Source organism: Ranitomeya imitator, chromosome 1 (genome assembly GCF_032444005.1).
Source record: "Ranitomeya imitator isolate aRanImi1 chromosome 1, aRanImi1.pri, whole genome shotgun sequence".
In the NCBI taxonomy this organism is placed as follows: domain Eukaryota; kingdom Metazoa; phylum Chordata; class Amphibia; order Anura; family Dendrobatidae; genus Ranitomeya; species Ranitomeya imitator.
The window spans coordinates 131172644-131194523 of NC_091282.1; the positions used below are offsets into that span (position 1 = coordinate 131172644).

General features: G+C 41.2%; 1 protein-coding gene and 1 long non-coding RNA gene across 4 annotated transcripts in view; one reads left to right on the forward strand and one right to left on the reverse strand.

The window, feature by feature from the left end:
* The window catches only part of MSH3 (mutS homolog 3), a 289806-nt gene that overhangs the window by 142602 nt on the left and 125324 nt on the right, over positions 1 to 21880 (forward strand). For all 3 annotated transcript variants that reach the window (XM_069751007.1, XM_069751017.1, XM_069751025.1), the window contains exon 13: positions 4931 to 5063. In XM_069751007.1, the coding sequence (XP_069607108.1) occupies positions 4931 to 5063 (133 nt within the window). The remainder of the gene's footprint in view (positions 1 to 4930; positions 5064 to 21880) is intronic.
* Positions 1 to 21880, reverse strand: part of LOC138664380 (uncharacterized) — a 314860-nt gene that overhangs the window by 78389 nt on the left and 214591 nt on the right. The window lies entirely within an intron of this gene.

Genomic DNA, 21880 nt, shown 5'->3' on the forward strand with positions numbered 1-21880 from the left:
AACAGGAAATATAAACTAACATTAGTAATATTAAATATTTTTTACAAATAAGTAAATTGGGAGCATTTCAAGAAGTGGTGAGGCCCTTATTGCTGCTCTATATTAAAACTACCCAAATCCTATTTTAAAATCCTATTTTAATGGCTATTAAGTGTTCAAGGGCTGACATTGGGCGACCTTTTAAACACCGCTAAAAGAAACTATATTTTAAAGGATGGTACAGATCATTATGTGTAACAATTATAAGGGTTGAGAGTTTCAATAAAACGTATTTTTCTTTTTTCTATAGAACGCATTGTCACCCTCATATATGCATACACACAGATATAATTATTAGTGAGCTCGGATAAGGTGTTATCAGAGCATGATCGTGCTTTCGGCGTGCTCGAAAAATATGTTTCGGTCCCCGCGGCTGCATGTCTTGCTGCTGTTAAACAGCCAGAACACATGCAGGGGTTGCTTGTTTGTTGTCTAATAGCCGCGAGACATGCAGCCGTGGGGACTCAAACATATTTTGAGCACGCCAAAGACACGCGGATAGAACACAAGCATGCTCTGATAACACCTTATACGAGAACGTTTGCTCATCACTAATAATTATACAGTATATCTGCCGGTGATGTATATGTATAAAATTTTATAATATGTCATGGGATTAAGCAAATATTTATCTGCCGTGTGTGTGCGTCTGTATGCATACAAATATCTGGCAGATATATACACAGCCCCATGACATATTATAAAATATCACCCTTTAGTGCCTTGCATGTGGAGTTTATTTTACAGCGTTCTATTAATCTAATAAATTATTAAAAAAGTGGGGTCCCCCTCCATTTTTTTCAAACCATTTAAGGTAAAGCAGGCAGCTGAGAGCTGATATAATCAGGTTGGGAAGGTCATAGTTATTAGGCCCTTCCCAGCCTAAAAATACGAGCCCGCAGCAGCCCCAGAATTTGAGCATCACATGAGATGCTCCAATTCTGGCACTTCGCCTTCCCAATGTCTTGGTGTGGCCGCAATCAGGGTAATGATGCTTGGGGTTGATGTCAGCTGTGAAGTGTCCAAAAACACAACTGACATTAAACCCTGATGTTAGTCTATCAGACATTCCCATTACTAATCCAGTAATAAAAAGGAATATAACTACTGCTCACACTTGGCCAGGCAATGGTGACTGAGTTCCATGAAACCAGCTGTACACCATGTAAGATAAAAGCTTGCATTGTAGGAGAATGACAGCAGATATATAAAGGAAGTTGGTTGCAAACTTGCTTATTTTCATTCTAACTATCTAAAGCAGTTTAATAACATAAGAGTACCATTTTAAGATTCTAAATGCCTGCCAAGTGAGCTGCCAGTTTATACCTTCTTTTATTGTTTGTGCAAAGGGAAGAGGTGAAGTTCAAATAGAGCCACTAACACCCACAGAGAACAGATAACTGCTTTAGGAAGTGATTAAATTTAACACTAATGATGGATTCACAGGGGTATAAAACTATTAAAAAATGCAGGATGGAAGTCGTAAAGTTGCCAGAAATAGCTTACATCATGAAGACACTGCATCTTGCCTCTGTAAAGTCACCTGAGATGACAGGTTCTCTTTTTAAGGAATTCATATCAGTTTAGATCTTGCTAATGCAGAAGAGGCAATAATAATGAAGATTGCTGGAGGTAATAATCCTCTAAATCTGTTTTATTTAAGGGCGTATTATATGTCACGCTTTGTTCTGTAGTTATTACATTTCTGTCAATAATCGTAGCCTACATGCATTATTAGATGAGATATACAGTTCTGTATTTGTATTGTTGTGCAGTGTAAATCAATAAATGGTAATGACTCTACAATAAGACATTGAATACCTTGGATGAATAACTCATCATTGCACATAGAACAGGATATAGAGAGTGGGTGAAGGGAGACAGCTCACGTTGTGTTGGGTGACTTTTTCATTTTGAGGATTACTTCAGATTACTAGAGCTCCTGAGAGCCACAAGTAATTACATGGCCAATTTAGTTTTCAAATAGTAATTTCCATTTTTTTTTATTTGCATATTGTGTAATTTTCAGGTTATTTGCCTCTCCATCCACCAAAAATAAGATAAGTATTTGTACTACTGTTAAACCTATATTTACAATATCTAATATTTAAAGGGAAAATGCACCTTAACGAATATCTGTAACCTTGTCAACAGTACCCTGACTATTTAGAGGAGCATTAGGAATAAAATAGCAAGTTCAGTGGTTTTCCTTGTTCCTCGGCAGAACCTTAGATTCCTCAAAGTACTCCCATTTTACTCTGATGTCCACTTTATACTGTTGGCATTACCTCAAACTAGTTCATCAGGTCTTCACCTGAGTTGACTTTCCAAAGATCTTGAAGGAGTTACCAAAGTGTGACCAGCAAAGTACTTTCACGTCATCACATCTCACTCTATATTCTTCATGGTTAGCACCACGCACACAAAAAACATCCACTCACCTTTCCTGTATCTCACAAAAACATGACAGTTGGTCCCATAAATCTAAACTTTTGACTCTTAAGACCACAGGACTGATTTCTACTGATATACTGGCCAGCCAATCAGTGGCTTATTGCTAATAGCAGTATGAGGCCTGTGAATCAAGGAGACCTGCTGTCATCATTTTAGTGGTATCTGAGCCCCTTGGATGCAGGTACCATTGAATAAAATTGTGAAACAGGGAGCCATCTGCACCTCATTTCACCATTCAGCCTATGCCTCTGAGACTCAGCTCGGCAGACACGATGATGTCTACGTATAATGCTTTTGGGTGTGACCCACTGCGCCATGGGCAGGGGTGTAACTAAGTGACTACCGGACGTTCACTAGAGCCCCTGATGATGTCACGGCGTTATTGCGGGATGGTAAGTGTAGTCCTAGTCTGACCCTCAAGCTAGGGGTCCCTAGCTATGCCTGCACCTGGGATTACTCCTGAAGATGGAAATGCCCGAACCTCGCTGCTTACTATGCTCCTGCGCAGCACTAGTCTGAAACGTGTATGGGGAAATGCAAAACAAGACAGACAGGTCAGAACAGAAACGCAGTCACAAAAAAAACGCCCTCCGGGAATTACGGTACATAAAAAGGGACATAAAGTGTAAAGCCTGAGAGGCAACAAAGTAATATAAAGACATCTAGGGATAAAGGAAAGGGTAAACACAAAAATGCTTACAATAACTTTGGAAATAACCAGTACATCGGAACGTGTCCTGTCCACCTCTCCGAGACGAGTATGGAGAACACTATTGCTGGCATCCCCTGTTACATGGAGCAATCTGAAATATGGAAAGAGCAGTCATGATTGGTTCTCCTGCAGCATGTGACCACAGGCAATCAACAAGCTAAGTTCAGCAAAGATTTAACTCCTTCCAACCTGTCTAGGAGCTGCATCTCTAGGAGTCGATTCCCAATTGTAAGAGTGTTAGACATCTGCATAGAATTATCCATGGCTGCTGTTTTTTGGCACAAGGTTAGAAGCTAGGTTTTTATAAATTTGGGAAATTTGCATCACCTGGCCTTTCCTAACAATGATAGTGAACAAATCATAACCATAAAATGCTAATTAAGGTCTGAAACCTGGGTCAAAGTTATCTGAGCACACAAATCTCCAATGGTGCCAACATTTTTGCGTCGGCCCATTTTTCCTTTTGTAATTTTCAAAACAAAAAAAATACTTTTTTTTTGTGCCTAAAATACAAAGGAAATGTGTCATCTTTAACCTTAGGTCTTTTTGCAACTTGCTTAACTGTTCACATTAAAGTAATTTTGACCAGGGGAGCCAAAACTAATTCCACATGAATTTATGATTATTCCTTTTGGAAACTTTTTGTATATTGTAGATCACTACGGTCTACAGTCTAGGAATGAGATGGACCTCATACATCTGGTCATAATGTTAATTTATAGAACTGATATTCAATCACCTGATATGTTCTACAAAGTGAATCCAGTGACCCTATAACTTAGCACAGTGTTTCCCAAACTCTAGTCCTGATGGCCCCCAACAGATCTTGTTTTCAGGATTTCCTTAATATTGAACAGCTGATGGAATTATCTTAAAGACATCAGAAGCTATGCCACAATAAGGAAATCCTGAAAACATGATCCGTTGGGGGCCGTGAGGACTCAAGGTTGGGAAACATTGGTTTGGCAGAAAACTAATGTAAATGTCTGGAGACCGATAGATGATAAGATGCACAAATGTGATGAAAAGCGGATCGCCTTGAGCAGCCCTGGTCCATGATCCAGGTCAGTTCTTTCTGGCTGTGAACAAAACATTTTGTGACTATCCTTACCCACTTGGATCCTGGGCTTGGCTTATGATTAGCCGGGCTGGTGACACATCATCTGTGCATAGTACAGATGACGTCACATCAGGCTAGCGAATCAAACGCTGCACTGGGGAACACGGAAGATAAGGAAATTCTTCCAAATCCTGCCCATGACCAGAGATCAACGACATAGACCAGAACTGAGCAAAACAATCAGCTTATCTCTTCACCGAATCCACTAATAATAATAGGTGATGTCACAGCTGACCCTGCACTTTTGCTCACTCTCTTAAGATTCTTCAATACAAAAAATACGGTCGAGGTCTAGCTATTGATGGTATGTACATGTATTGTTTCCTGAAACAACAGTCAGAGGCCAGTGTGAGAATTGCAAATCAAACGCCGTCCCAGAGAACCTTTTAATTCACGCAGCTCCTTTCCATGGCCCGAAAGCAGTGACCAGGAACCTGGTCCAGGGATGAGCGAAGCGATCCTCTCATTTCTAGCTGCTAATGAATAAAATGTTCAATAATGTGTTCCTATGGGAACAGAACCTATATAGAAATATTAATAAAATCAAAGTTTTATTTCTAATATACTCTTGTGGTTTAATAAATGCTTACAATTATTCCCACCAGTGAAATTAATGATAGACTTGATGCCGTGTCCGAGATCCTGTCATCTGATAGCATTGTTTTCAGCCAGATTCGTGGCTATCTCTGTAAGCTGCCTGACCTGGACAGAGGGATATCCAGCATATATCACAAGAAGGTAAGGTGATCATCTCTCATGACATTGGGAAAATTGGGACTCGTGGTGTGTGCCTATTGAGCCCCCAGCAGGACCATGTGAAGGAAAGTGCACTACCTCAGAATATAGCAAAGTGGGGAAAAATGAAAAGTATCCCCCATGATCTGTTAAAGACTAGCTCCCTCTAGCATTTAATAAAAGTGGGACGAGTGTCATGTATATGTGAATAACAGTTTGCCAGAGGTAAATAATCCCTAACTAAATAACTAAAATTAACTTTTCTTAAACTACTGGTCAGTGTGGTGTAGGAGGGACATCAATAAATAATTGATTGAACTCAAATCCTATAAAGTACTCATTGTCCCGTTATTGTATTCAATTAGAGGTATGTGGATCAAGGTACAGCCACTACCTATATATACCACATGTATTGCCAATACAAAACTACACTACCTAGTGCTATATAAAATTTGCTCTAAGCATCCCCGACATGTTTCGCCAGCTTCACTGCCGTCATCAGGGGATTGTGTGTTTTTTTTGTTTTTTTTTTCCTTGTCTAGCATCCATACAGTGGGAACGGAAAGTATTCAGACCCCTTCACATTGTTCACTCTTTGTTTCATTGCAGCCATTTGGTAAATTCAAAAAAGTTCATTTTTGTTCTGATTAATGTTCACTCTGCACCCCATCTTGATTGAGAAAAACAAATGTACACATTTTTGCAAATTTACTAAAAAAGAAAAACTGAAATATCACATGATCATAAGTATTCAGACCCTTTGCTCAGGATTGAGTAGAAGCAACCTTTTGATCTAGTACAGCCATGAGTCTTCTTGGGAATGATGCAACAAATTTTTCACACCTGGATTTGGGGATCCTCTGCCATTCTTCCTTGCAGATCCTCTCCAGTTCCGTCAGGTTGGATGGTGAACGTTGGTGGACAGCCATTTTCAAGTATCTCCAGAGATGCTCAATTGGGTTTAGGTCAGGGCTCTGGCTGGGCCAGTCAAGAATGGTCACAGAGTTGTTCTGTAGCCACTCCTTTGTTATTTTAGTATATATGCTTAAGGTCATTGTCTTGTTGGAAGGTGAACCTTCGGCCGTATTCATGTTTCCTTCTATGGCAACCAGTCATCCTGTCCCTGCAGATGAAAAGCACCTCCATAGCATGATTGTGCCACCACCATGTTTCACTGTTGGGATTGTATTGGGCAGGTGATGAGCAGTGCCTGGTTTTCTCCACACATACTGCTTTGAATTATCACCAATAAGGTCTATCTTCGTCTCATCAGACCAGAGAATCTTACTTCTCATAGTCTGGGAGTCCTTCATGAGTTTTTTTTAGCAAACTCTATGCAGGCTTTCATATGTCTTGCACTGAGGAGAGGCTTCCGTCAGGCCACTTTGCCATAAAGGACCGACTGCTGCAGTGATAGTTGACTTTGTGGAACTTTTTCCCATCTCCCTACTGCATCTCTAGAGCTCAGCCACAGTGATCTTGGGGTTTTTTTTTTTACCTCTCTCACCAATGCTCTTCTCCCACGATTTCTCAGTTTGGCTGGTTGGCCAGGTCTAGGAAGACTTCTGGTGGTCCCAAACGTCTTCCATTTAAGGATTATGGAGGCCACTGTGCTCTTAGGAACCTTGAGTACTGCAGAAATTCTTTTGTAACCTTGGTCAGATCTGGGCCTTCCAACAATTCTGTCTCTGAACTCCTTGGCCAGTTCCTTTGACCTCATGATTCTCATTTGGTCTGACATGCACTGTGGGCTGTGAGGTCTTATATAGACAGGTGTGTGCCTTTCCAAATCAAGTCCTATCAGTTTAATTAAACACAGCTGGCCTCCTATGAATGAGTAGAACCATCTCAAGGAGGATCACAAGGAAATGGACAGCATGTGACTTAAATATGAGTGTCTGAGCAAAGGGTCTGAATACTTATGACCATGTGATATTTCAGTTTTTATTTTTTTATAAATTTGAAAAAATTTCTATTTTTTTTTTTTTTTTTCAATCAAGATGAGATGCAGAGTGTACATTATCCCCTTTCTGGCATCAGACGTACTATCCCGTCAAGGTGACCTGGGCCCATATGATCATCAACGGGATAGTACATCATATGCGATCAGCCGCGCTCATAGGGGGAGCACGGCCGGGTGTCAGCTGATTATCACAGCTGACATCCGGCACTATGTGCCAGAAGCGGTCACGGACCACGATCAAACAAGATCTCAGCGTTCCGGCGGCATAGGGAAGCATTGCGCAGGGAAGGGGCTCCCTGCATGCTTCCCTGAGACCCTAAAAACAGCGCGATGTGATCGCGTTGTTCCGAGTGTCTCCTCCGTCATCCTCCCTGCAGGCCTCCGGATCCAAGATGGCCACGGGGTCCTTCCGGGTCCTGCAGGTAGGTGGCTTGTCAGTGCCTGCTGAGAGCAGGCGCCGGCAAGCCTATTGCACTGCCTGTCAGATGGCTGATCTGACACAGTGCTGTGCAAAGTGTCAGATCAGCGATCTGACAATACATAGTGATGTCCCACCCTGGAACAAAGTAAAAAAAAAAAATGACACTGTGTAAAAATATATATAAAAAAAATCCTAAATAATCAATATTGTTCCAATAAATGCATTTCTTTATGTAATTTAAAAAACAACAATAAAAGTACACATATTTAATATTGCCACATCTGTAACGACCAGACCTATAAAACTGTCCCACTAGTTAACCCCTTCAGTGAACACCATAAAAAAGAGAGGCAAAAAACAATGCTTTATCATCATACCACTGAACGAAAGGTGGAATAACACGCGATTTATATGACGGATATAAATAAACATGGCACCCCTGAAAACGTCATCTTGTCCCGCAAAAAATAAGCCGCCTTAAAGCGCCATCAGCGAAGAAAATAAAAAAGTTATAGCTCTCAGAATAAGGCGATGCAAAAACAATTATTTTTTTGTATAAAATAGTTTTTATTGTATAAAAGTGCCAAAACATAAAAAAAGATATAAATGAGGTATTGCTGTAATCGTACTGACCTGAAAATTAAACTGCTTTATCAGTTTCACCAAACGCGGAACGGTATGAAGCCCCCCCCACCCCCCAAAGAAATTCATGAATTGCTGTTTTTTTGTTCTTTCTGTTTAACAAAAATTTAAATAAAAAGCGATCTAAAAATATCATGTGCCCGAAAATGGTACCAATAAAAACGTCAACTCGTTCCGCCAAAAACAAGGCCCACATGACTCTGGGGACCAAAATATGAAAAAATTATAGCTCTCATAATGTGGGGACGCAAAAACTGTTTTTTGCACTAAAAGCGTCTTTTAGTGTGTGACAGCTGACAAACAAAAATAAAACCCCGCTATAAATAGTAAATCAAACCCCCCTTCATCACCCCCTTTGTTAGGGAAAATAATAAAATATAAAAAAATGTATTTATTTCCATTTTCCCATTAGGGTTAGGGTTGTGGCTAAAGTTAGGGTTGGCTAAAGTTAGGGTGGGGGCTAAAGTTAGGGTTAGCGTTGGGGCTAAAGTTAGGATTAAAGTTAGGGTTGGGGCTAAAGTTAGGATTAGAGTTAGGGTTGGGGCTAGAGTTGGGGTTAAGGTTTGGATTATGTTTACAGTTGGTTTAGGGGTGTGTCAGGGTTAGGGGTGTGTTCGGGTTAGGGGTGTGGTTGGGATTAGGGTTAGGGGTGTGTTGAGGTTAGGGGTTTGGTTAGGGTTGGGATTAGGAATAGGGGTGTGTTTGGTTAGGGTTGGAGTTAGAATTGGGGGTTTCCACTGTTTAGGCACATCAGGGGCTCTACAAACGCGACATGGCGTCTGATCTCAATTCCAGCCAATTCTCCATTGAAAAAGTCAAATGGTGCTCCTTCCCTTCCGAGCTCTGCCATGCACCCAAACAGTAGTTTACCCCCACATATGTGGTATCAGCCTACTCACAACAAATTGCACAACAACTTTTAGGGTCCAATTTCTCCTGTTACCCTTGAGAAAATAAAAAATTGGGGGGTGAAAAGATAATTTTTGTGAAAAAAAATTATTTTTTATTTTTACCGCTCTACATTATAAACTTCTATGAAGCCCTTGGGGGTTCAAAGTGCTCACCACACATCTAGATAAGTTCTTTAGGTGGTCTAGTTTCCAAAATGGGGTCACTTGTGGGGAGCTTCCACTGTTAAGGCACATCAGGGGCTCTCCAATTCCAGCCATTTCTGCGTTGAAAAAGTCAAATAGTGCTCCTTCCCTTCCGAGCTCGGCCATGCGCCCAAACAGTGGTTTACCCACACATATGGGGTATCAGCGTACTCAGGACAAATTTCACAACTTTTGGGGTCCAATTTCTCCTCTTACCCTTGGTAAAATAAAACAAATTGGATCTGAAGTAATTTTTTGTGAAAAAAAGTTAAATGTTCATTTTTTAAACATTCTAAAAATTCCTGTGAAGCACCTGAAGGGTTAATAAACTTCTGAAATTTCGTTTTGAGCACCTTTAGTGGTGCAGCTTTTAAAATGGTGTCACCTTTTGATATTTTCTATCATAAGAAAGTGACTTCAAATGTGATGTTGTCTCTAAAAAAAAAAAAAAAAAAAAATGGTGTTGTGAAAATGAGAAATCGTTGGTCAACTTTTACGCTATGTGCACACGGTGCGGATTTTGCTGCGGATCTGCAGTGGTTGTGACGCTGCAGATCTGCAGCTGTTTTCCATGAGTTTACAGTACCATGTAAACCCATGAAAAACAAAAACCGCAGTGCACATGCTGTGGAAAAAAACGCGCTTAAACGCCGCGGTTTACATTCCGTAGCATGTCAATTCTTTGTGCGGATTCCACTGCGGTTTACACCTGTTCCAAAATGGGGATCCGCAGGTGTAAAACCGCAGGTGGAATCCGCACAAAAACCGCAGTATTTCCGCAGTGAATCCGCAGGTAATCTGCAGTGCAGTTTACCTGTGGATTTACAGAAACAGGTGCGGAAAAAAACGCAGACATCCAACCTACGTGTGCACATACCCTTAACCCTTATAACTCCCTAACAAAAAAAAAAAATTGGTTCCAAAATTGTGCTGATGTAAAGTAGACATGTGGGAAATGTTACCTATTAAGTATTTTGTGTAACATATCTCTGTGATTCAAGGGCATGAAAATTCAAAGTTGGAAAAATGCGAAATTTACAAAATTTTCACCAAATTTCCATTTTTTTTCACAAATAAACGCAAGTAATATCAAAGAAATTTTACCACTATCACGAAGTACAATATGTCACGAGAAAACAATGTCAGGATTATCAGGATCCGTTGAAGCGTTCCAGAGTTATAACCTCATAAAGGGACAGTGGTCAGAATTGTAAAAATTGGCCCGGTCATTAACATGCAAACCACCCTTGGGGGTAAAGGGGTTAATGTGAAAAAAAAATAACTTTTTTGAATTTACCAAATAGCTGCAATGAAACAGAGTGAAAAATTTAAAGTGGTCTGAATACTTTCCGTACCCCCTGTATGATATGCATTTTTAACATAATCTTTTACATACTATAATGCTATATGTAACTTAATGCTAATTTCCCGAACCAGTACAGCAACATTATGTAAAGATGGGAGAGTATGGAGCTATGGAAAATTAATCAAACACTATGGAGCTATGGAAAACTCCTAAGAATACAGCTCTCTTACTGAAAAAAAAGGGCTGCACTAAATTCGAGAATGATTGATTGTGTCTGCTCAGACAAAAAATCCAAACCCAACATTTCTGTGAGAATGCTGACCGTGGTTGATCAGTTTTTTTAAAGGGAATCTGTCATCTCATTTTTCGTATATAAGCTGTGGCCACCGCCATCAGGAGCTAATCTGCAGCATTCTGTAATGCTGAAATAAAAGAAAAACAAGTTATATTATACTCACCTGGGGGGTGGGGAGGCGGTCAGGTGCAGTTCGGTCCGATGGGTGTCGCGGTCCAGGTCCAGCGCCTCCCATCTTTATACGATGACGTCCTCTTCCTTGCTTCCTGTCATGGCTCAGACGCAGGCCTACTTTATCTGCCTTGTTGAGGGTAGAGCAAAGTACTGCAGCGCGCAGGTGCTGGGCTTCTCGGACCTTTCCCGATGCCTGCGCACAGCAGTACTTTTTTCTGCCCTCAACAGGACAGATAAAGTACGCCTGCGCAGGAGCTGCGATACGAAGCAAAGAAGAGGACGTCATCGTATGAAGATGGGAGGCGCCGGACCCGGACCGCCCCTGGGTGAGTATAATCTAATTTGTTTTTCTTATATTTCAGGTTACATCGGGGTCTTATTTACAGCATTACAGAATGCTGTAGATAAGCCCCTGATGGCGGTGGCCGCAGCTTATATACAAAAAAGTAGGTGACAGATTCCCTTTAAGAATATTTGCACTCAATCAACGCTCATTTCAGCCACTTTCTTTGTAATGTGTATGGCCGGCTGTATCTTGCATAGTTTAGCAGTTAAAGACGTTTCGATGAGCCACTTATGATTCAGCCAGAGAGTGATAAATGAGATTATTCTTTATTAGACTCATCATATCTTTTACAATTGACTCTTGGGGGGATTATATGTGTAGGTGTTTATTATCACATTCAAACATACAATGATCTGGTTTCATTTATTTTATATGCATTTATGGAATCCAGATGAGGTTGTGTACGTGTGAATAATATTCTGTTATAGTAATGATCGCCATCTATATAATACACCCTGGGCGGCCGTTGATACGACCTGACTATTCGGGGAGTAACTAGTGATATTCTAATCGTATGCATAATGCTTCCCTTTAAAATGTATTGTCCTAACATGTTGATATATATGTAATAATTTATATGGATAATGTATGCTTGGTTTTCTGTCTTACTTATTGAGACTGACTTTATAATTAAAGAGGTTTTTCGGTTCCCCAGGCACCGTTTTAAAAAAAACAAAAAAATAAAACAAAACTGAGCTTTACCTGCGCTCCCCAGGTACAATAATGAGTCTCCTCCAAGGCTTCCGGTGTCTGTCATGGCTGTTATGAATAGGTAATTCAGAACCACAATGGACCTTGAAGTTCAGAGCACACAAGTGACCTGACAAAAACCACAAAACATAGGACGAGCTCTGAGACGTGGAAACTCTGCTGACCGCAATCCCTAAACCTATCAAACCACACTAGAGGTAGCCGTGGATTGCGCCTAACGCTCCCTATGCAACTCGGCACAGCCTGAGAAACTAGCTAGTCCTGAAGAAAGAAAAATAAGCCTACCTTGCCTCAGAGAAATTCCCCAAAGGAAAAGGCAGCCCCCCACATATAATGACTGTGAGTTAAGATGAAAATACAAACACAGAGATGAAATAGATTAAGCAAAGTGAGGCCCGACTTACTGAATAGACCGAGGAAAGGAAAGATAGCTTTGCGGTCAACACAAAAACCTACAAACAACCACGCAGAGGGGCAAAAAGACCCTCCGCACTGACTAACGGTACGGAGGTGCTCCCTCTGTGTCTCAGAGCTTCCAGCAAGCAAGCAAAACCAAAAAAGCAAGCTGGACAGAAAATATAGCAACAAAAGTAACACAAGCAGAACTTAGCTTATGCTGAGCAGACAGGCCACAGGAACGATCCAGGAGGAAGCAAGACCAATACTAGAACATTTCAAAAACCTGACCTGCACATCCAAACATAGACTGAGTGTGAACAGGTGCTGAACCCAGAGTCGCCAACTCGTATATAGTTAAATAAATAGGGCAGCACACTGCAGCGCCAAAACATGCAAACTTGAAAAAACGAAATTTGAACTGCATTACTGCACTAGAAATATGAAAAATGAGAGCTTTTAGCGCACAAAAATGGCCAATTTTATGTGTACCTCGTAGCCACGTTAAGGCATCTCTCTTATACGAGGTCCTAAGTTTGACCTACCTCACTGAGAATAAACGTCTCCATCTGAATGGGTACATGCAAAAACCTCTTCTTGGACTCAAATTCTCTCTCTATGTGGAGGGGTATTGGACCTACTATAATTAAAACACCTGAAGCTAGGAGGCGGGGAGTGCACGATCAGAAGGCTAGAGAATACATTTCAAAAACCTGACCTGCACATCCAAACATAGACTGAGTGTGAACAGGTGCTGAACCCAGAGTCGCCAACTCGTATATAGTTAAATAAATAGGGCAGCACACTGCAGCGCCAAAACATGCAAACTTGAAAAAACGAAATTTGAACTGCATTACTGCACTAGAAATATGAAAAATGAGAGCTTTTAGCGCACAAAAATGGCCAATTTTATGTGTACCTCGTAGCCACGTTAAGGCATCTCTCTTATACGAGGTCCTAAGTTTGACCTACCTCACTGAGAATAAACGTCTCCATCTGAATGGGTACATGCAAAAACCTCTTCTTGGACTCAAATTCTCTCTCTATGTGGAGGGGTATTGGACCTACTATAATTAAAACACCTGAAGCTAGGAGGCGGGGAGTGCACGATCAGAAGGCTAGAGAATACATTTCAAAAACCTGACCTGCACATCCAAACATAGACTGAGTGTGAACAGGTGCTGAACCCAGAGTCGCCAACTCGTATATAGTTAAATAAATAGGGCAGCACACTGCAGCGCCAAAACATGCAAACTTGAAAAAACGAAATTTGAACTGCATTACTGCACTAGAAATATGAAAAATGAGAGCTTTTAGCGCACAAAAATGGCCAATTTTATGTGTACCTCGTAGCCACGTTAAGGCATCTCTCTTATACGAGGTCCTAAGTTTGACCTACCTCACTGAGAATAAACGTCTCCATCTGAATGGGTACATGCAAAAACCTCTTCTTGGACTCAAATTCTCTCTCTATGTGGAGGGGTATTGGACCTACTATAATTAAAACACCTGAAGCTAGGAGGCGGGGAGTGCACGATCAGAAGGCTAGAGAATACATTTCAAAAACCTGACCTGCACATCCAAACATAGACTGAGTGTGAACAGGTGCTGAACCCACTCAGTCTATGTTTGGATGTGCAGGTCAGGTTTTTGAAATGTATTCTCTAGCCTTCTGATCGTGCACTCCCCGCCTCCTAGCTTCAGGTGTTTTAATTATAGTAGGTCCAATACCCCTCCACATAGAGAGAGAATTTGAGTCCAAGAAGAGGTTTTTGCATGTACCCATTCAGATGGAGACGTTTATTCTCAGTGAGGTAGGTCAAACTTAGGACCTCGTATAAGAGAGATGCCTTAACGTGGCTACGAGGTACACATAAAATTGGCCATTTTTGTGCGCTAAAAGCTCTCATTTTTCATATTTCTAGTGCAGTAATGCAGTTCAAATTTCGTTTTTTCAAGTTTGCATGTTTTGGCGCTGCAGTGTGCTGCCCTATTTATTTAACTATATACGAGTTGGCGACTCTGGGTTCAGCACCTGTTCACACTCAGTCTATGTTTGGATGTGCAGGTCAGGTTTTTGAAATGTATTCTCTAGCCTTCTGATCGTGCACTCCCCGCCTCCTAGCTTTAGGTGTTTTAATTATAGTAGGTCCAATACCCCTCCACATAGAGAGAGAATTTGAGTCCAAGAAGAGGTTTTTGCATGTACCCATTCAGATGGAGACGTTTATTCTCAGTGAGGTAGGTCAAACTTAGGACCTCGTATAAGAGAGATGCCTTAACGTGGCTACGAGGTACACATAAAATTGGCCATTTTTGTGCGCTAAAAGCTCTCATTTTTCATATTTCTAGTGCAGTAATGCAGTTCAAATTTCGTTTTTTCAAGTTTGCATGTTTTGGCGCTGCAGTGTGCTGCCCTATTTATTTAACAATACTAGAACATTGACTGGAGGCCAGGATCAAAGCATTAGGTGGAGTTAAATAGAGCAGCACCTAACGACTTAACCTCATCACCTGAAGAAGGAAACTCAGAAGCCGCAGTACCACTCGTGACCACAGGAGGGAGCTTGATCACAGAATTCACAACACATGGCACGAGCCGCTCATTGATTGGTTGCAGCGTTGTCAACATGGTTTCAGTGCTGCAGACGATAACAGACACTAGTAGCAGCGGCGAGGGTGAGAAAAGAACATTACAAATTCAGAAAACCCATTCAAATCTAAATTACAGTTTGATCTTTTGTAGAACAGCTTGTAATCTTCATTTCATGGATTTAAAGGGATTTTCCCATTTACAGTTGTGGACATGATTCAGTGGCACTTACTAATATATAAGTATTAAAAGTTCTCTTCCTTCCTCACAGACTGCATAGGCATCCTGTTTTCAAAATGGCTGCTGATGGAGGAGCATGTGACCAACCCTGTCAATCAGCCTCCTCCAGTTAACAGACAGCTTTCACATCTGCAGTGTTTTTCAGTGGTGTTATGCAGTCTGTGAGGAGGAGAACCTTTAATACTTATGTATTAGTAAGTTCCATTAAATCATGTCCACAACTGATCTATTAAGATAAAGATCATCTGGCTGACCCCTTTTTCAAGTGTCTTCACTTCCGCAGTAAATCTCTCTGTGAGAATGTTTTCTATTGCGCAGTGGACAAGCCTGTATGTGTCTCGTTAGAGAATGTAGACCACATAAAGGTGGTCTCCAGTTATGAGCCAGAAAGGAAAGTAGCGCTATAAGAATGTCCTCCGCTCGGTGGGACTCAGTCTGCCCATGTGATATCTTGCTGGCCATTCACCTCATCTCTCCTGCATCTCCAAGGTGAAGAGACCACTCCTCTTTTTCTCTCTTTTTTTATGTTGCATTATGGCACTATGTTATTAATGTGCATTATGGTTTGCAATGGCTTATGTTAGACCAAGCCAACTGTAGGGTATAAGATTGGAAAAAAATTGTTAAAGGGGCTGACCATATATCAAATATAGATGAAGGTTATGAGGAAGTTCAACAACAGGCCCGACAAACAGCTCCATTGCTTGATGTTCACATTGAACCAGCTGACCACTACCAAGCACTTATCAGTGGGGGTACCAGGTATGGGATCCCAGCTAATATAATATTAATGAACACTAATATTAGGTTCCCATGTTACATGGCACAGGAGGGTAGCTGTGGGTGAGGTATTCGTCTCCTGCACCTTGGCACGTTTCGTGAAAGTGGAGGTCCTTGCTGGGTTTGCGGACTTGTCGTAGGGATGGTATGCCTGTGCAGGCCACATGTAACCGATGACGCTGGTTTGCCAAGACAAGATGTTAAAAAGTTCATGAAAGGACACAACCATTTAAAATGATACTTTCTTTTACCGAAGAATATCTTGATATGAACTGTATACAGCAGATAGTAGGCATTTATCTTAAAAGATGGTTCTTTAACCCCTCCCCCCCCCAAGGCTGTTTGCACGTTAATGACCAGGCCCATTTTTACAATTCTGACCACTGTCTCTTGGAGTTAATAACTCTGGAACGCTTCAACTGATCCTGGTGATTTTGAGATTATTTTTTCATGACATATTGTACTTCATAGCGACATGGTAACATTTTTTCTATATGACTTGCGCTTATTTGTGAAAAAAATACGGAAATTTGGAAAAATTTTGCAATTTTCAAACTTTTAATTGTTATGCCCTAAATCAGAGAGATATGTCACACAAAAGTTACAAGGGTTAAAAGTTAACCAGCGATTTCTCATTATTCCAGCAAAATTTACAAAACCATTTTTTATGGGCCACATTTCATTTAAAGTGACATATATATGACAGAAAATACCCCAAATTCACACCATTCTAAAAACTGCACCCCTCAAGTTGCTCAAAACCACATTCAAGAAGTTTCTTAACCCTTCAGGTGCTAAACAGGAATTCTTGTAATGTGGGAAAAAAATGAGCATTTAACTTTTTTTCACAAAAAAATTACTTTAGACCTAACTTTTGTTTTATTTTCACAAGAGTACCTGGAAACAATGAACCCCAAAATTTTTTTGTGCAATTTCTCCTGAGCATGCTGATATGCCATACATTGGGGAAAGCCACTGTTTGGATGCACGGCGGAGCTCAGCTCAGAAGAGAAGGAGCGACAACTTGACTTTTTGAATGTAAAATTTGCAGGAACAATTAATGAACACCATGTTGTGTTTGGAGAGCTCCTGATGTGCCTAAATAGTGAAAATTCCCCATAACTGACATCGTTTTGGAAGCTAGGCCCCTCTAGTAACTTATCTAGATGTATGGTGAGCACATTGAACCCCCCAGGTGCTTCACAGAAGCTTTAAAACTTTGAGCTGTGAAAAAAAAAATTTGCATTTCCCACAAAAATGTTTTTTTAGCCCCGATTTTTGCATTGTCATCAGGGCAATAGGAGAAATTGCACCATACAATTCGTTGTAACGATGAGCTACTGGGAGAGCCCCTGAGGTGCCAGCACAGAAGAACACCCTCATAAGTGACCCCATTTTACAAACTACACCTCTCAACAAATTCATCTAGGGGTGCAGTGATCATAATGACACCACAGTTGTGTCACAGAATTTTATACCATTGCGCAGTGAATAAAAAATAATTACATTTTTTCCTCCAAAATGTTGTTTTGGCTCCAAATTTTACATTTTCACACAAGTGGATAAAAATGGCACCCAAATTTGTCCCATAATTTCTACTGAATTTGGCAATACCCCATATGTGGCTGTGCAGTACTTTTTAGCCACACGACAACATTCGGAAGGGACGGAGCGCTACTTGCCACCTGGAGCGCAGATTTTCCTAGAATAGTTTGCGAACTCCATATACAAAGCCTCGAAGTGCTAGAAGAGCAGAATCCCTCCCTCAAGTAACCCCATTTTAGAAATTATCCCCATTTGGGAATTTATCTACAGGTGTAGTGATAATTTTGACTCCATGGGTGGTTATCAGAAGCAAGCAGCAGTGGATGTTTCTGAGTGAAAATTGCAAACTGCTATTGTAGTGACCAGTACGCTGTAGTGACCATTACCTTATAGTGACCAGTTCGTTATTCCCAAATTATGTTTCTGGAGACATGCACCCGTGAATAAGGTGGGCTCTAGTGCCAAATGCCAAACATGTGGATGCTATTTGTGGTTTAGGCACACTGGGGCTCAGAAGAAAGGGGGGCATTTGAATTTGGGAGCACAGAATTTGCTCAATTTCTTTTGGCAGGTGAGGAGCCATTTTGCTTTTCCAGAGCCTTTGTACTACCAGTTACATTAACAGATGACTGACCTGAGTGGAAATTTGATGTTTTTTGTGGATTGAGTTTAAGCTTTTATTGGGAACATTTTACATAACGTTTGGGATCATATTTGTCCGGTTACCTACGCTGAGCACTTACATCAGGGTTTCCATCTAAACCTTCGATGGCCGTGATTCAGATGATACCCCTGAGGGATCCATTTGCCATATTGAGACAGCATAATTACTCTGGACTCTCTCTGGCCTCTGTTTAGCAGTGTCTTTCAGGCATGCACAAAACTGTGGCCGGCTGTACTTTTATGCATGACTAAAAAGACGAACACCGCCGAATCATAGGCCAAACTGCATCCACAGTCCCTCCTTCTACCTCATTATAGGGAATTTTCCTCCTGGGCATTCCGGTTGCTCAGCGTAGAATGCAGGATAAATATTCTCCAAGCTTTACTGCAGTCTTTGGGAGGCAGAATGAACAAATCCACAGCAGGTGAAAAATTGTTTTTATTTCTTTTTTACGCTGTTCCTTGTGCGGTATAAGTGATTAGATGACTTTATTCTTCGGGTCGGTACGATTAGGCCGGGGTCACACTTGCTAGTGCAATATAAGAAACTTAAGAAACTCGCGCGAGTCTCTCACCTCAATACCCGGCACTGCCGCCGACACTCGGGACCGGAGCGTGCGGCTGCATAGAAATATTTGCAGCCGCATGTCTCGAGTGCCGACGGCAGTGCCGGGTATTGAGGCGAGACACTCGTGCGAGTTTCTTACATTGCACTCGCAAGTCTGACCCTGGCCTTACAGCAATACTGGATTTATATCAGGTTTTATGTTTGACTGCTGTCACACACTAAAAGAAGCTTTTTATTGCAAAAGCATCACCATATTTTGGGAGCTATTATTGTTTCAGCCGACAGTCGTGTGAGGGCTTGTTTTTCGCGGGACGAGTTGACGTTTTTATTGGTACCATTTTCAGGCACATAATATTTTTTAATATCTTTCCATTATGATTTTTGGAAGGCAGAATGAACAAAAACCAGCAATTCAGACATTGTTTTTGTTTTTTGCTTTTTTTATGTCATTCCGCTTGTGGTAAAATTGATATGGCAGCTTTATTATTGGAGTCAGTACGATTACAGCAATACAACATTTATATTTTTTTTATGTTTTGTCGGTTTTACAGAATAAAAATGATTTTGTTGAGAAAAATTATTTTTTCACTGCTTTATTCTGAGAGCTGTAACTTTTTTTTATTTTTCCGTTGATGGAGCCGTACGACCGCTTCACTTTTGCGGGCAAAAATTACGTTTTCAGTGGTACAACGTTTACTTATATTTGTGTGACGCCCAGGAGACCGGGATACCCAGCACCGGACCAATGGAGTCTGTCTCTTGAGGGGGATGTCACGGTTGGCTTGACCCGGTGCTGTGGCCTCAGGCAATGCACAGTGTAAGGGGTATCATGAGGGGACAGGCACTTACTTGATCAGCAGCAGGTTCTCCCAGCGGTGACGATCTCGATCCTGGATAGATGGCTATTGTCCAAATGAAAGACTGAGGCACTGAAACGTTTAACCAGTTTACTTTAACATAAAGGGATTTACAACCAGTCCTGTCACCGGAGTCTGTATGGGAACTCTGAGTTACTTTGACCCTGCCGGGGTCTTCGCCTCTTATTGTGCGCAATTTCTGTGTGGCCCTGCTGCTGTATGTGAACTGGCTGCCGGCCCAATCTGTCCCCTCCGGGTCCTGGTTCGACGGGCAACCCGAGTCCTTTTATCGGCTTACCCCCTCTGGGAGTACCGCTGAACTCTGTGTCTGTTGCTGCATCCGACCCTAGTGAAGCTGATATCACCTCACGTTTTTCCGGTTGCTGTATTATATATAATGAATACAGCCACGGATCCGGTATCCGTCTTTGCGCCTGTTCTGGGTAGTGATTAATGCTACCCGGTTCTCACAATGTCCCTTTTCTCTGTCCCTCTTCTCCTCAGGCCGGTGATTTGGGCCTGGAAACCGTCATAGGGCTGTTAGAAATTCAGCTGTATGACCTCTCACTTTCAGCTCCTTAGCCCAACTGCCAGTTCTTCTCTCAGACCAGAATGGATCAAGGGGAGTCTCTGGAGCTCCCCCTTCTGGCCGGAGGTGGTAGTGCAGTCTTGCTATTTTAGTATTTGCATTTACTGTCAGTAACTATTTTTGTGGCAAATACCCCTAGGGGTGCCACATTTGTCTTTTTGATTTTGTTTTTTTCCACATTTTGTTCGGGGGTATGATCATAAAGCATTGTTTTAATTAACTTTTTTATGGTGTTCAATAAAGGGGTTAACTAGTGGGACAGATTTATAGGATTAGTTGTTCTGGACGCAGTGATACTAAATATGTGTACGTGTTTATTTTTTTTTCTTAAAAAATATTTATCCTGTGGGGTCCACACAGGTTGAGGTGTCACACTATGGCCCCTCACAGTTACTCTAGGTTTCCAGTTCACAAGAGTTATAGACCTCCATCCTGTAGCAGCGTGTCCTGTGATTTCTTCGTTGGTGAGGATTTGTTCCAATATGGCGACATTGACTTCCTTTACTATAGATGCTTAGTAACTACAATGATATATGTATTCTCTTGCTTCCCTTTACTTTTACCTTCCCTTTCTCTGATGAAAACTCCATACCGTCCTGCTAGGCTTCCTGCCCCAGGCTCCAATATTTTTTCTCTCACTCTCTCTGTCCCGATTCCGGACTGCTACTCACTGCTCTTCTCTGCTATCTCTTACATGCTCTTTCTATCTGCTTCGGTAGTTCCTCTCTGCATGGAGCAGAGCCGGCACTAGACCTGAGGTCTTTTCTCTGCCCACTCTGGGCTCTTTCTCACTAACTGCTAGGAAGTCTTTTCTAATCCTGCTGCATAGATCTTCCCTCTCTGGGCGAAATTCTGGATTTAACTCACCTGACTCGCTGTCTGGTGTTGGGCAGTCTATAACAATGTTATTACACTGTACAACATTACAGGAAGGCTTCTCAAGGGTCATGAGCAACGTGCCCATCCTCCTACACCCAGGCAACCCCTTTATATCCAGCAAGAAATTAACTTACTCTTTGCAAATTTTCTTTAGGAACATGCAGAAAATCCTGAAGACTGAAAAACATTCTGGATAAATGTATTAGGATTAGATTTATAAGAAAACAAAACAACCTTTCTTATATGTATATAAAAATGTGTACTTTGATCTATGGTATGCTTTTTTCCTTACTATTGTAGCTTGTTTTCCATGTAGTACCTACAGATTTCTTTTGCTTCTATAAATTGTCAAAAGGTGGGAAGTTCTCCAATTGATTTTTGCACCCAACACTTGTGACATCTAGAAATCAATTTGATTCATCATAGCACTGATTATAATTGTTTCCGGAGGGTTTGGATTGTCTAATTCACAGTTGCTTGTCAAATACTCAGAAACAGTGATAAAAGAAAATATCATTGTTCACCCCCTATCCAGCAACAAAGCCATGTTATGTTTGTGTACATATATTTTTAGTAATTTCACTCTCTCTTTGTCTTTCTGGTGTATATGTGTATGTATGTATGTATGTATGCATGTATGTATGCGTACATACTGTGGTAGTTCAGCTCACTCACCGGTACATGGAGGTAGAAACAGGAGCATTGTCTCTTCAAATCTTCTGTTGGTTTAGTGGACAGACTGCTTAATCCTACATGAA